At 33.7% G+C, this 13,393-nt stretch overlaps 1 protein-coding gene across 1 annotated transcript; it reads left to right on the forward strand.

The window, feature by feature from the left end:
* Positions 1 to 1,055: 1,055 nt before the first annotated feature.
* On the forward strand, positions 1,056 to 12,310 carry LOC144434082 (ATP-binding cassette sub-family B member 6-like). The gene is made up of 18 exons (XM_078122538.1): positions 1,056 to 1,709; positions 2,289 to 2,514; positions 3,281 to 3,439; positions 3,584 to 3,686; positions 4,561 to 4,650; positions 5,402 to 5,523; positions 6,196 to 6,305; positions 6,610 to 6,675; positions 7,192 to 7,317; positions 7,830 to 7,906; positions 8,903 to 8,966; positions 9,248 to 9,333; positions 9,504 to 9,666; positions 10,307 to 10,380; positions 10,600 to 10,700; positions 10,823 to 10,935; positions 11,527 to 11,690; positions 12,053 to 12,310. Exons 1-18 carry the CDS (start codon positions 1,056 to 1,058, stop codon positions 12,192 to 12,194), a joined length of 2,640 nt encoding a protein of 879 aa, XP_077978664.1. The 3' UTR covers positions 12,195 to 12,310.
* The last annotated feature ends 1,083 nt before the right edge of the window (positions 12,311 to 13,393 follow it).

A 13,393-nucleotide genomic window follows, 5' to 3' on the forward strand; every position in this document is an offset into this window, starting at 1 on the left:
AATCATAGAGATGTTGTAGCATAAGTTCAGAACCATGTTTACTATTTGTAAATAATGGTTGGTCTTGTCTTACAAGAAGGAGTCATAGGACTGGATTATATTAGCATATTGACATTTACCTAACTGTAAACATTGACACTATATACCTGTCATTGTTGTGAGTTGAGGACACTGACATGCTGTAAATGTACTTTTGATGATGTAATGTCAGCCATGAATAATTCATACTTCAATTTGTGATACTCATTTGAAATCACAGCCACTGTAACCATGGTACCAGGTAAATGTCAGTAATGCTGGTATGACATATATTGAAGTGGACTTTGACAAAAGAAACATACATTGATATTATATTTATACACATTGTCTATTATTAGTAACATTAACCAGTTGAAGACTATTGACTAGAACTGTTATTATAAGATGTATAAGATTACTGCAATCAAAATATCAAACAGTTTATGTTTATCAATATTGAAAAATAATTCTGTATGGTTGTAAAATGGACAACTTCTTGTAACATTATGTTCATATCTGATTTGATTGCATATTATTCTTGTATTATTTAGAATATTTAAGAATATTTAGCAAAGTTTTTGGAATTGAATGTTGAAATTTTCACCATGAGGCAATAAATTTACCAAATGTAGAACATAGTTTAATACTTCATCACTGAATGTGTTTCTGAGTGTACTCATGATGAGTCAGCAGTTTTCAGTATACTAATACTAGTAAAAGTGCTAAATGTCATTATTACATTTCAACTCAAGAAATCAATCAAGAAATCAATCAATCAATCAATCAGAAAGAATTTATAAAGGCTTATAGAGGGTTAGAAAGATGTGTTATTATTACATGTACCTTGTCATCATTGTTTTTAGCACTGTCACTGATGACTGGCGATTTTTGTCATAATGTGTTACTATGTGTAATTGATACTTCACTTTCTTTGTTGCAGATACAGTGACAGGACACACTCAGTGCACAATTCTTCAACTTTGAAAAACCATCTTGATTTTTAGTTCTTGGATAACTGAAATCAAGACATAATCACCATGGCTGTGGATTCATCATACTGTCCTGCCAATACCAGCCTGTCTGATGTTTGGATTCAGAATGGTATATCTCACTGTTTCCTAGATACCCTTGTTGGTTCTTTGTTGCTAGGATTTATCATCATCTTTGGAGGAGCACAGTTACTAGTTTACAGAAAGAGATCTATCCCATTAGATCCACAATTTCGTCGCAAACCGTGCTGGTACGGTCTACAGGTTATGCTGACTCTGATGATAGCGTTACAGTATGTGCTCCGAATCGTACTTTTGTATACTGTTATCGGGGATCCACTTTATGTTTATCAGATTGTAACGACCGTCTTTTTTATCGTAACATGGCTGTTTTCGTTAGCTGTCTTAAGAATTGAAAATAAGTTTGCAATACTGAACTCACGCACTATTGGGCATGGCACAATATTGATGATTTTCTGGGCACTGGGTCTACTTGGTGATATTCCAGCCTTTGCATCATGGAATAGTCCGTTGTGGTGGTGGCATTTGAATTCACAGAGGGACAGCATAGAATTTGGTCTGTGGGTGACACGATTTGTCTGTGCTGTTGGAATATTTATGCTGGGACTGAGAGCACCAGGATTACCTAAGAAAGATTACTTGATGTTGATAAATGAAGACAGAGATCCAGAACAGTCTAAGGTACCTACCTGAATGCTACTTGTATATATGTATGTTAATACAAATCTAGGTGTACATGTGTGAAGCCAAAAGTGTCGTCTCTCACTTTATCTCACTTCTTCTAGCTAACATGATTTCTATGTGCTTTGATAATGAACACTCATCCAGATTTGCAATAGGTGTATTGTTGAATACACCCATAATCAGAAGTCAACTTTTTCACGTATTGAATTATGCCGTGTCTAATATTTTGTAAAGGGTTTCAAAGGGGCATAATCCCGATCTAATGCTTTTCTATGTTGTTTTTGTTTGGAGCTACTACTCTGGCATTTGAGGTCTCGATTTACAGATAAATACGGACTGAAACTATTATTACAACATGTTGATATAATAAGCTATTGAATGGACGTTGACTGGACAACACAAAAAGCAACTTGCAACAGATTCCAATGTGTCTGATTCTTTGCAACATATCTGCCCACATTGCAAGGCCCTAAGATTATGTGTGTACACACAGCAATTAGTTGCAGTGGATGTGACGAACTGCTTTGTGTATCTTGGCCTTCAGATCTAAACCCACCATTTCGTTTATATTGACAGCCTTTATTAGACGATCATGACCAAAGTCGACCAGCTGAATACCAGAGTATTACTATACAAGAAGGATCAGCATGGACGGGATTTGTTAAGAAAAGTAAACTCATGTGGCCATATCTGTGGCCAAGAGGACATCCCGGTTTACAATTACTAGTGGTTATTTGTTTTTTAATTCTTGGAGCAAACAGAGGAATCAACGTACTTGTACCGTTATACTATAAGTATATAGGTAAGTGTTGGTCACGTAGACATGATATAGTTTGCTAGACATCACTCTACATTATATGGTTAGAGTTGTAAACAAGGGGAAAATGTTGTAAACTTGATGTACATGTACATGGTGGGGAAGTTTACTCAATTTTTGCCATATAACAAAAAGGATGTATATTCATTCGATATAATATTGAATTTTAATGAGATAGTAGAATTTAGAAAGTCTTAACAGTAATTGTAATTTGATGTTATTTGAAAGGAAAATGGACATTAACAAGTAACAGTGGGAGAAAAATTATAAACTTGTACATTTTATTTATTACTACCGTCAACACAATGAAATTTGATATACTTGAATGTGTATTTATAATATTCATTTAATATTTTTTTTGGAAAATACTTGATAGGTAAAAATACAAAATAGCAAATCATCAACTGATACAACGTTGTCGGTGGTCTTGTACAGGATTACAAATTTAATCAAACCCAGATTGAGACTTGGACCCCAAATGTAGTGGTTAGGGGCAATGGATTTACCTTTGTAATGCTGAAAGTAAGAAGAAGGTCATTCAGTTTGTCTATCGAACAACACAGGTTTTCCCCTGAACACTATGCACTAACACTGAATCCATAAGGGATGACCCTCACTTGACATCTTGCAAGATAAGCATTGATATGCATTAAGAACATCATTTATAAGTATTAAATTAAATAAAGATTATTAATATTATAATTACCCTGGAAAAATTTCACATTTTATTGTTATGTTTGTATTATTACAGTTGATGCCTTGACACCACATGCTTCAGTAGATCTAACAGACCATGTAGTAAATGGTAATGGTACTACATCTACTCCACCTCACACTGGACTTGTATATCCTGTCAGAGATATCTTGATCTATGTAGCTCTCAAATTCCTGCAAGGAGGACTAGGTGTTGGTAAGTCTAATGTTTCCTGTATTCTATTCCATGACTCTGTCTTTCCCTTTTTCTGGGTGCTTTTCCTTTCCACCTTTCCCACTGGATAGTGTATGATTTCATTTGCCATGTTGACGAATGATTACTTTCATACTTTTATTTCAGGCAGCATTGGTATACTCAATAATATCCGCACCTTTTTATGGATCAAAGTCCAGCAGTATACAAGTAGAACTATACAGATATTACTCTTTTCACATCTTCACGGGTAAGAAGCACTGTAATAGATATACCCTACTCTCTTCTGGCCTGGTCAGTTCAGTTTCAATTTACCTCTGTATTAAATAGCGCCCTCACAGACAACACTTGGATGTTGTCTCACAGCTAGACACCCTGTAATGCTTGGTGAATATCTCAATAATCTGACCCCAAAGTTGTAAGTATTGGTATAATATTAATACAAGACAAATGTGTCAAACATTGGTAATCAAAAGTAGCATTTCTTCAGTATACCACTTTTGGGTGCCTGTTAAGTAAGTTTGTATATATTTAACACAAGAGGGCAGTGTTTGCTGGAAATGTCAACTTGATGTTATAGTTATAGTTTATTGCAATAGGTCTACTGACCAATGAGCATCTTGATGTACCCCCTTCTCCCTCACGTCAGATTTTAAGCACTTTTTTTTTTGTTTGAAGAAGTGGTGTGAATGTATACAGTTATGTTGCACAGTGTACATGGCAAGAAAAAACACCTGAATGCTACTTTTATCGATAATGTTTGAGATAAACCTGGTCTGGATAAGATACACTCGATAAATAGACACAAATAAAATATAAAAGTACAGGATTATGAATTCCTCCGTGATTTCGATGAATTATTTATGATTCCAAAATGGATATCTGTACAGAATTCACCGCTTGGTGATACCATAAGTTATGATAACAAAAGCAATTACAAAAAATTCACTGTGAAGAACCAAATCACTCTAACTGAGTCTGGAACAAAAGGAAAGCACCATAATTTTGTATTGAAACCAAGTAAAGTTACTGCAGAACTTGACATTTTACTTTCTTACCACCAAAAACACTGATAAAAATGTGCTGAAACAAATTGAGCCGTTAATAATTGTGATTATTTGCAGTTTGTCCCTGCGATGGCATTTAGGAAGAAAAACTGGTGAAGTATTACGACTGATGGACAGAGGAACAGCTAGTATAAATAACTTACTCAGGTCAGTAGTAATTAGTTTATATGTTCATTGCAAAAAAGAAAGCTGGATAGTCTCTGAACTTTGTAGGACCCGGTCACTGTGACATGTGACAAGCTATCACAGATTATTATCAGAGTATGTAGTTGTAAACATTTCAGTGAGTGTAAAATATCACTGCACAAATTGCTGCTTCTATTTGTACAAAATAATAATGATGTTGATTTTCAGAAATTGTATTAACTATATAGTCATGACAGACAAGACAGACAGACAAGACAGACAGACAGACAGAAGCTAACATGATATTAGCCCACAAATGTAGATATTGAAAGAGTAGACACAGTACCAAAATAGTTCTATCAACTACTTTACAAGTTTTATTAAAGGGCACAAACTGAGTTTATATGCTTTAGAGTATATGTTTTGCAGTGTATTTAAAAGGTACTCATAGTATTGTACTTACTGAAGCATACTTAACCATCACTTGCAATTGACTGAACTCAAACCTGGTATTAAGATATAACTTATAAATGATCTAATGATGTAAATTATTATACTTATAAAAAAATGTTAGGGATATCTCTACTATGAAGTCAACAGTTCTAACAATGACAGAAGACAATTAATGTCATAGAATGCGTTGAACATTATACAAGAATAGTGTAAATGAGGGTTTGTATCAAAATTTGCTCTAGAGTCCAAAGCTTATAAATACAGTCTGTGCCACTTCATTCCTCAGATTGTTCACTTATCATATCTCATTCTGTTACAGCTATGTCCTGTTTAATATAGTCCCTACTATTGCAGACATCATTATAGCCATTGTCTATTTCATCTCAGCATTCAACATCTATTTTGGTGTGATTGTATTTGTTGCCATGGCAGTCTATCTTGGTAAGTACACGATCACACTTTGGTTAAAAACCAATCACCAGAGAGTGTATGATAGATAACCTGTGGAAGGCTATGTGGAATCTACAAGTGTCAGATGAATGAAGTAAAAATATATGTATATGTTAAATTTGAAGGAAACTTCTCAGAAAACCCACTTAGGTCTCAATTGTTTTTTTGGGTTTTTTTTAAGGGTTTTCTTTTTTTAGATTTTGTGTACCTGCTTTTATTGTTTCCTGTAACTGCATTTTAACTTAAATCATTGTACTTTGTAGTGTATTAGACTTTTACGACTTTTACTTGATCAACCGTAAGGTTTTTTTGTTCGTTTTTTGGTGTGTGTTTTTTTAAAGTTTCTCAATATGTTCATTTTACTGATATGTGAACTCAAGCAATTTCAGCATTTTATTTTGGTCACATTTTTGTTTTAATAATCCATAAATTATTATTATTAATATTAGTATGATTATAGGTCTGAAATTTAGTAAAAAATTCAAGATGTTTTTGTACTCGCTTACTTACTGAAGAAATGAATGAAGTACTACATGTATATAAGGAAGTGTACCAGTTGAATATCAAATATAAACTACAAATAACAAAACACATCAATTTCTACAAATTTGGAGATATTATTTTGTGTATTAAATATTGCAATTCTTGTTAACATTCTTATAGCGGCTACTATTGGAATTACTGAATGGCGTACCAAGTATCGCAGGCAAATGAACATACTTGATAACACAACAAAACAGAAAGCAGTCGACTCACTTCTTAACTTTGAAACGGTAAGTCTTAAAGTTACCAAGAATTGACACCAATACAGACTCTGAGTTTGTTGATACTTGGGTTACCAGACCATCAAAAAACACTAATAGTTATGAATATTGTTGTATGATAATACTGTGATCATAAACCCATTTGTACACAATTAGTACAACATACCTTTTACTTTCCACTGCAAACTTTATATTTTTATGCTTTATCTGATATCTTAGTTGTTGTTGAAGGTAAACACTTCAGATCAATAGGAAAGTGTCATTCTACATATTTACATTACATCTAGAATTTGATGGTTGTGTTATATTCCAGGTGAAATATTACGGAGCTGAGGAACATGAAACAGAGAGATTAAATGATGCGATAATGAACTATCAGGTAATTGTATGAAGTGGTCATTTAAAGGACCATGTTTCAATCCTTGGTCATTGCGTTTAGCATTAGTGTTACCTTATCAATGTCATACAGATTACGTGAGATATCTAATGTTCTGAACCAACTTTATCTACAGCTCTGCCAAACGACCATTTTTCACACCTAGATTTTAATCCTAATCTGAAGTAGGGCTTTAAGAGAAACACTGTGTATCATGTACATCATGACATGGAGCATTCACCACAAGACTGTATCTAACATATAGTATAAGTTTTACATAATCAAAACCGATCATTTGACAAGTTGTTTTTCTTCAAAGATAACATCACTTTTACAGCCGAACAGAGCATGACAAGTCTGACTAGCTGAATTGATGTAAACAGAATTTCATACCATACTGTCAGTGCAGTGACACATCAACCTCTGAAAAAGTTAACCAACCAACTAACTGAATATATATATAGTGTGTAATCTTTCATTAACCTGCTCTTAATCTTGTCATGTCTGTTTGTTATGTAGGATATTGAATGGCAATCACTGGCATCTCTGAATTTTTTGAACACAGCTCAAAATATTATTATCACTATTGGTTTATTGATTGGTTCACTACTATGTGCACATTATGTTGTTGAGGGAGACATGACGGTAGGTTGTCTTTATGTTGAACATAGTATTTCATTGTAGAAGTTTTTGTAATATCTAAAATGTGTATACCATGATGTACAACTACAGTATTGTGTCAAAAACAATTTGATGGACACACACGCCAAGTGTGATAATGTATGTATTTATCAGGCCTCAGTTTTTCGTAGACTGAGTAATTGTCTCGTGTCAGAACTTTCAAGACATATTCCTAGTAAGACTAGCTATTACTAAACAGTTGTCAAGATAAAAAAGTTAATTAAGAGCTGGTCCAGGAGTAGTGTATTATTTTCAATATCAAACAACAGTGACCAAAAATCATTTAATTACAAACTGTGTCCCTTAAAAACTCCTTTACTGCAATGAACAGAATCTTAAATAATTGTAAATTAGTATTCATGTAGTGTTTTTACCACAATGTAATATGCATCCTACCCTGGGGCATTTGGATGAGAATGGAGACAATGTCATTTGAAACTACCTCAGAATCTCTGTTTATTTATTGATGTCTACAGGTTGGAGATTATGTATTGTTTTCTACATATATTATTCAATTGTATGGACCATTGAATTTCTTTGGCACTTATTACAGGTAGGTGCCAGTAAACATAGCCTTTGATATCTTTAAGAGGGTAGTTACAGGTAGACTCTCTCACAGCCTCAGGAGCGTCGCTAGCAACTGTTTTGTATATACAATATCTACTGTATAGTTGTACACTCTGCCCTCATCAACTAAATAGGACTAACTGTTCTTTCACATGTATTGTGACCCGCTAGCACTGTTATTTGAGAACTATCGTTGCAATAACACGTCAAAGATTGGTTAGTCTTGTGTAGTCGATGAGGGCGGACAGTACAAGGATGTTAAATCTGAGTACAAGTATGCAGTACATATAGATATCGGTAAATACAAAACAGCTGCTAGTGACATTCCCAAGGCTGTGAAAGAGTCTATGAGGATGGGTATAATTTCTATGTAAACTAGTAACAAGAACCATTATGTATTACTAATTGTTATTTTACATTTCATTTTGTTATAAACTTTGTTTTCATCGTAAGCATGTAATGGTAATAGGTGTGAATATGAAAGTTATGCTACATAGTTACATGGTTTAGGTAATATGGTTGATTATTTCCAAAGGGACTAAATGACTGAAACTTTACCTTGAACCCAGTTTAAATTGCTCTTACATCATGCCCGAGCCAAGTTGAACCAAAAAATATGTAATATGTACTCTGGTCATTCTACGCCATGACAGCATGCGTCTATATCACTGGCTCTGCTGTGTTTGAAATATGAGTTAAAACATTCAAAATTACCATTACTTTCCCCAATTATTCTTTGATAATACTGGTGTTGGTATAATTATGTTATTTCCAATATTTTTCTTCAGTCAGCCAGAAAATACTTGTGACACCTAAAGGTTGTCACTACGCGTCTATCGATACATAGTGACAAAAGCCCCTTAGGTCACTCATATTTTTCTCGGCTGAATGAAAAAAAATATTGGAATATAACATCTAATTGTTTGAAATCCAATATGTCATATACTATTTCAATAAAGTTATCTTTTGTTCATATTTTCAGAATGATTCAACAAGCTTATGTTGATATGGAGAATATGTTTGACTTGTTAGAAGTGGATCAAGAGGTAAAACTTGGAAGTCAAACTATTGTATGAAGGATTTGCTGTATGAATTGTGTTGTTCTCTACCAGTTTAAACGATAGAACTTAAAATGTAACATATCATTTGGTTGGAAAGTAAAGAAATTAGATCATTGCTAGTGGTGCATTAGGAACATTAAAACACAATTAAAACAATAACTATGAAAGAAAGGACTTTTTAATATTGGTAATTTTATAAGACAAGGCCAATCTTATGATATATGTGATGCATTCTATCAAATATTTTATTTCTATTTTATCTTCAGATAAAAGATATACCAAATGCTCCTGACATACAAGTTACACAAGGTGCTGTAGAGTTTGACAATGTCAGCTTTTCCTACACGGATGCGTAAGTATTATTGTTTGTCACTAGTATTTTGTACTACATTCAACACATTAAAATTATAATGTAAGATGTTGTAATTATAAATATTAGTTTGCAAATTTATGACATCATATGTATAATAAACTGACTGTGACAATACTATAAATAATATTGTTTGATTGTACATTTGATAGGAAACCAATTCTACGTAATGTATCTTTCAAAGTTAACCCAGGGAAGACACTGGCTTTAGTCGGTCATTCTGGTGCTGGTAAGAGTACAATAGTGAGACTTCTATTCCGGTTCTATAATATACAAGATGGTACTATTAAGATAGATGGTAAAGATATATCTAAAGTAAGTGTAGTGACATGAGCACTGACATTTTAACCTACACACACAACATTTGATTTTTTAAAAATAAAAATCTGCTTTTTATACACCAAGTCAATGTAATTAGGTGAAAACAAAATACTAATGTGTGTTTCCAATAACATGGCCTCTGAACATGGGGTAGGTAGGTAGGTCGGGGATTTATTTTACTTTATTTTTGAAAAATATTGCTTTGACCCAAAAACAAATATCGGTCACAATACCCTTATGTGATAGTTTGATGAAATATGTACAGACATGACTTGGGAAAGAAAACAGGTCACTTCACGTCAAGCGCGAATAAAAAAAAAGACAGACGTGCATTAAAGTCATGAAGACAAAAAATTGATTTTATTTTTGTTTTACGCTGTAAATGTTAAGGGTCTATGGCTTAAACGAGGTTCAGTCAGGTTATCGGCCTCGGAAACAGACAAATAAATTATATTGCCATATGAAATACTAGTACTTAATGTATGCTATTCTGGAAATGGTTGCTGTCTTGATTGTCTAAGTTTCTCTCTCTTCTTTTGTATCCAAAACATTTGTAGTCAACTTTCTGTTATAAATACAGTGTATATATAATACTATTATTTAGGGCCTAACATATTCTTGTTTTTGTTTACAGGTCACTCAGTCTTCCCTTAGACAAGCTATTGGAGTTGTACCTCAGGATACTGTATTGTTTAACAATGATATCAGGTAAGATGGCCATATACAGTATACCCAATATGACAATAAATTGAAGAACTATGGACAATTCTATTTATCTCAAAGTCCCTGATATCAACAGGTATTACAGAATCCTGCATGGTTCACATTTCTTTCTGGTTTATTTCACTTTAAATTTGAATATTTATTTATGAATAAAAAATGGATGATTTCCAAGGTAATTATTTTCTTTTGTTTGTATAAAAACAGGTTTAATATTCGGTTTGGTCGTGTTGATGCATCTGATGAAGAAGTTGAGGAGAGTGCCAAGGCTGCAGATATTCATGAGAGAATTCTATCATTTCCAGAGCGTAAGAATTTTATACAAGTTCAGAGTTCTTTTACATCAAAAATTTGATAAGAAACTTTGTGTATGTTCATTAAAAGTTGTGTGTATCTACTGAATACCATACTTAATATGTTTTCCTCTCAGAATACGACACTGTTGTTGGAGAGCGTGGTTTAAAACTTAGTGGAGGAGAGAAACAAAGAGTAGCTATTGCACGAACCATATTGAAAGCACCTAAAGTAGTCCTACTTGATGAGGTAAGTGAAAATCACCATGGCAATTGTTTTACCACAGTTCAATTAGTGTGCCACAGTGGATGGATATAATCAGACTGAATAATGTAGACGGTGAGTGTGAAAGTCAAAAGACTTGACTCATTGCAATTTTAGATCACGTCAGTTCAACCTTTCACTACATATACATTGAATAATACTATGTACACCCTACACAATTAGACATAATTGACCTTCTACACAGAGAAAAGGACCATGTCGTAGTATTGCCCCATAAATTTACACATATCACATGAAATAAAACTTGATGAATTACAAAAGAGCTGACAAATTCTGATGTTATCAAAATGAGGTGTTGTGGAAGCTAGGGCAATTATAGCTGTAACTACACAATGAGAGCATATTTTGTAAAATCATATGTGGAAAGTCAGGACATAAAGTTACATGAAGTTCTGAAAATCCAGTTAGAATAGTAGTGTAGAAACTTGACTTGGTTGATCTAAAGTATGTTGCAAGGTGACTAAGTTAGTTCAACATTTTTGATTTTACAATTTCTCAGCTTCTGATTGTCAGCTTTGTTGTTTATCGTTTTGTTTCTATTTCTACTTTCAACAGGCAACCTCAGCCTTGGACACACGGACAGAACGTAACATCCAGCAGTCACTGGATAAAATGAGTACCAACCGAACAACCATCATTGTAGCACATAGATTATCTACTGTAATTCACGCCGATGAAATACTTGTACTCAGAGAAGGCATTGTTGTAGAGAGGGGCAGGTGAGATTACTTATGAAATACTTGTACTCAAAGAAGGCTTTGTTGTAGAGAGGGGCAGGTCAGGTGTACATTACTCAAACAAAGGGTTGGTTGTCAAGTGGTACAACAGGTATACAGCTATATAGATATTTTAGATCGATTTGTATGAAAATTGAAATATTTTGAACGTTGAACCAGATGATTCTAGCCTTTATCAAAACTTGTTTGCTAGATCCATCCATTAATTACAAAACTGAAATGGGATCAGAAACATCATCATCATAAAATGTTATGCTATTTTTAAAGTTTTGTGACCCCAGATCCTTAATGTCAACTTTTCTTTGTTCATGTTTGTTTGACTGACTGACTTGTTGTTTGTACAGACATGAAGAGTTACTAGCACATCAGGGTTTGTATGCCGACATGTGGCAGGCACAGTTACAAAGAGCAGAAGATGATACCAATGTAGAAAACCTGATACGAGAAGGAGAGGGAGAAGATGGTTCAGCCAAGAAGACAGAATAAGTCAACAACAAAAAATACAGCCAGAGATGATTTTGTGTTTTACTGTACTTGTCAGAGGTTTGACCTAGGTCAAAATATCAGTAAAATTTCTAAGTGACATCAGATGAGTTTCCTGTTATGGGTACTACTGAGTATTAATAAGTAAAGGAAATAAAATGAGATGTGTTAGCACCAAGTTGCATTTTCTGCTCATACCACATCTCCCTTTGTGGTGATGACTTGACGATGTTCATTATACAACAGTGCATTCTCATATCTTATTTTCACATATACATGTTCACTCACATTGTCGTTTAAACCAAGTCACATTTTTCGCATAATGGTATTTGAATATAACCTGCACCAGTGATGTGTATCTTGATTTGTGGTTATTCATTGAAATACTCCAGATTTGCGCCCATTTTGTTTATACTCATCATTTTTCCCCCTGGTCCTTGTCGATGTCAGCTACAAAAAAATGTGAACATTTACATAAAGGAAAGGGGGGGGGGGGGGGGGGGGGGGGGATGACGACAAAACAACATGATTAAAGGCTGGTGTGAAATCATACATACATGCAAGTACATGCATTTGGGTTTTGTTACTTACCATAAGTAAAATATCAAGAAAGGCAAATTATTTATTTCATATGTATCATGTCATACTCAAACATGTTCAATTCTAAATCTACCAGTCTTGTGAAACCAACAAATTTTAGACATTCAAAATATAATTTTAAAAATTGTGCAATGATTATATTTGCAATATTTCACTTTCATAACTATATGCCCATCAATGTATACCAAGTTGCCAGAAAAGCTTCTGCAGCATTCATCCATGCATGAGAGATTTAGCATTTGGAACTTTTTATCCAGAATGCATTATCTTTTGCGAGAAATTTAACTGAAAACATTTCACTCACTGGCCAACGATTTCCTTGGATTGTTTCAACATTTTCCAACTACTTTTTTTCTCACTATGTTTTGTATGCATACAATTATGTTTCACTGTGAATGTATATGGTTATATGTGATTCAAAGAAAAGAGTGAAATATTCAAGCTACTTTTATTTTACAGTGTACAATATCTTGTATAAATCATAGACAAGGAAGCCTTGTCTGTGTATAAATATATGCCAAGTGTTGTAAGACAAACATGTCATTTTGGAATATGTTAGTTTCATTTACATGTTAGTCATGTGACAGCATTTGGACAGATCT

Source organism: Glandiceps talaboti, chromosome 4 (assembly GCF_964340395.1).
Source record: "Glandiceps talaboti chromosome 4, keGlaTala1.1, whole genome shotgun sequence".
Lineage (NCBI taxonomy): Eukaryota > Metazoa > Hemichordata > Enteropneusta > Spengelidae > Glandiceps > Glandiceps talaboti.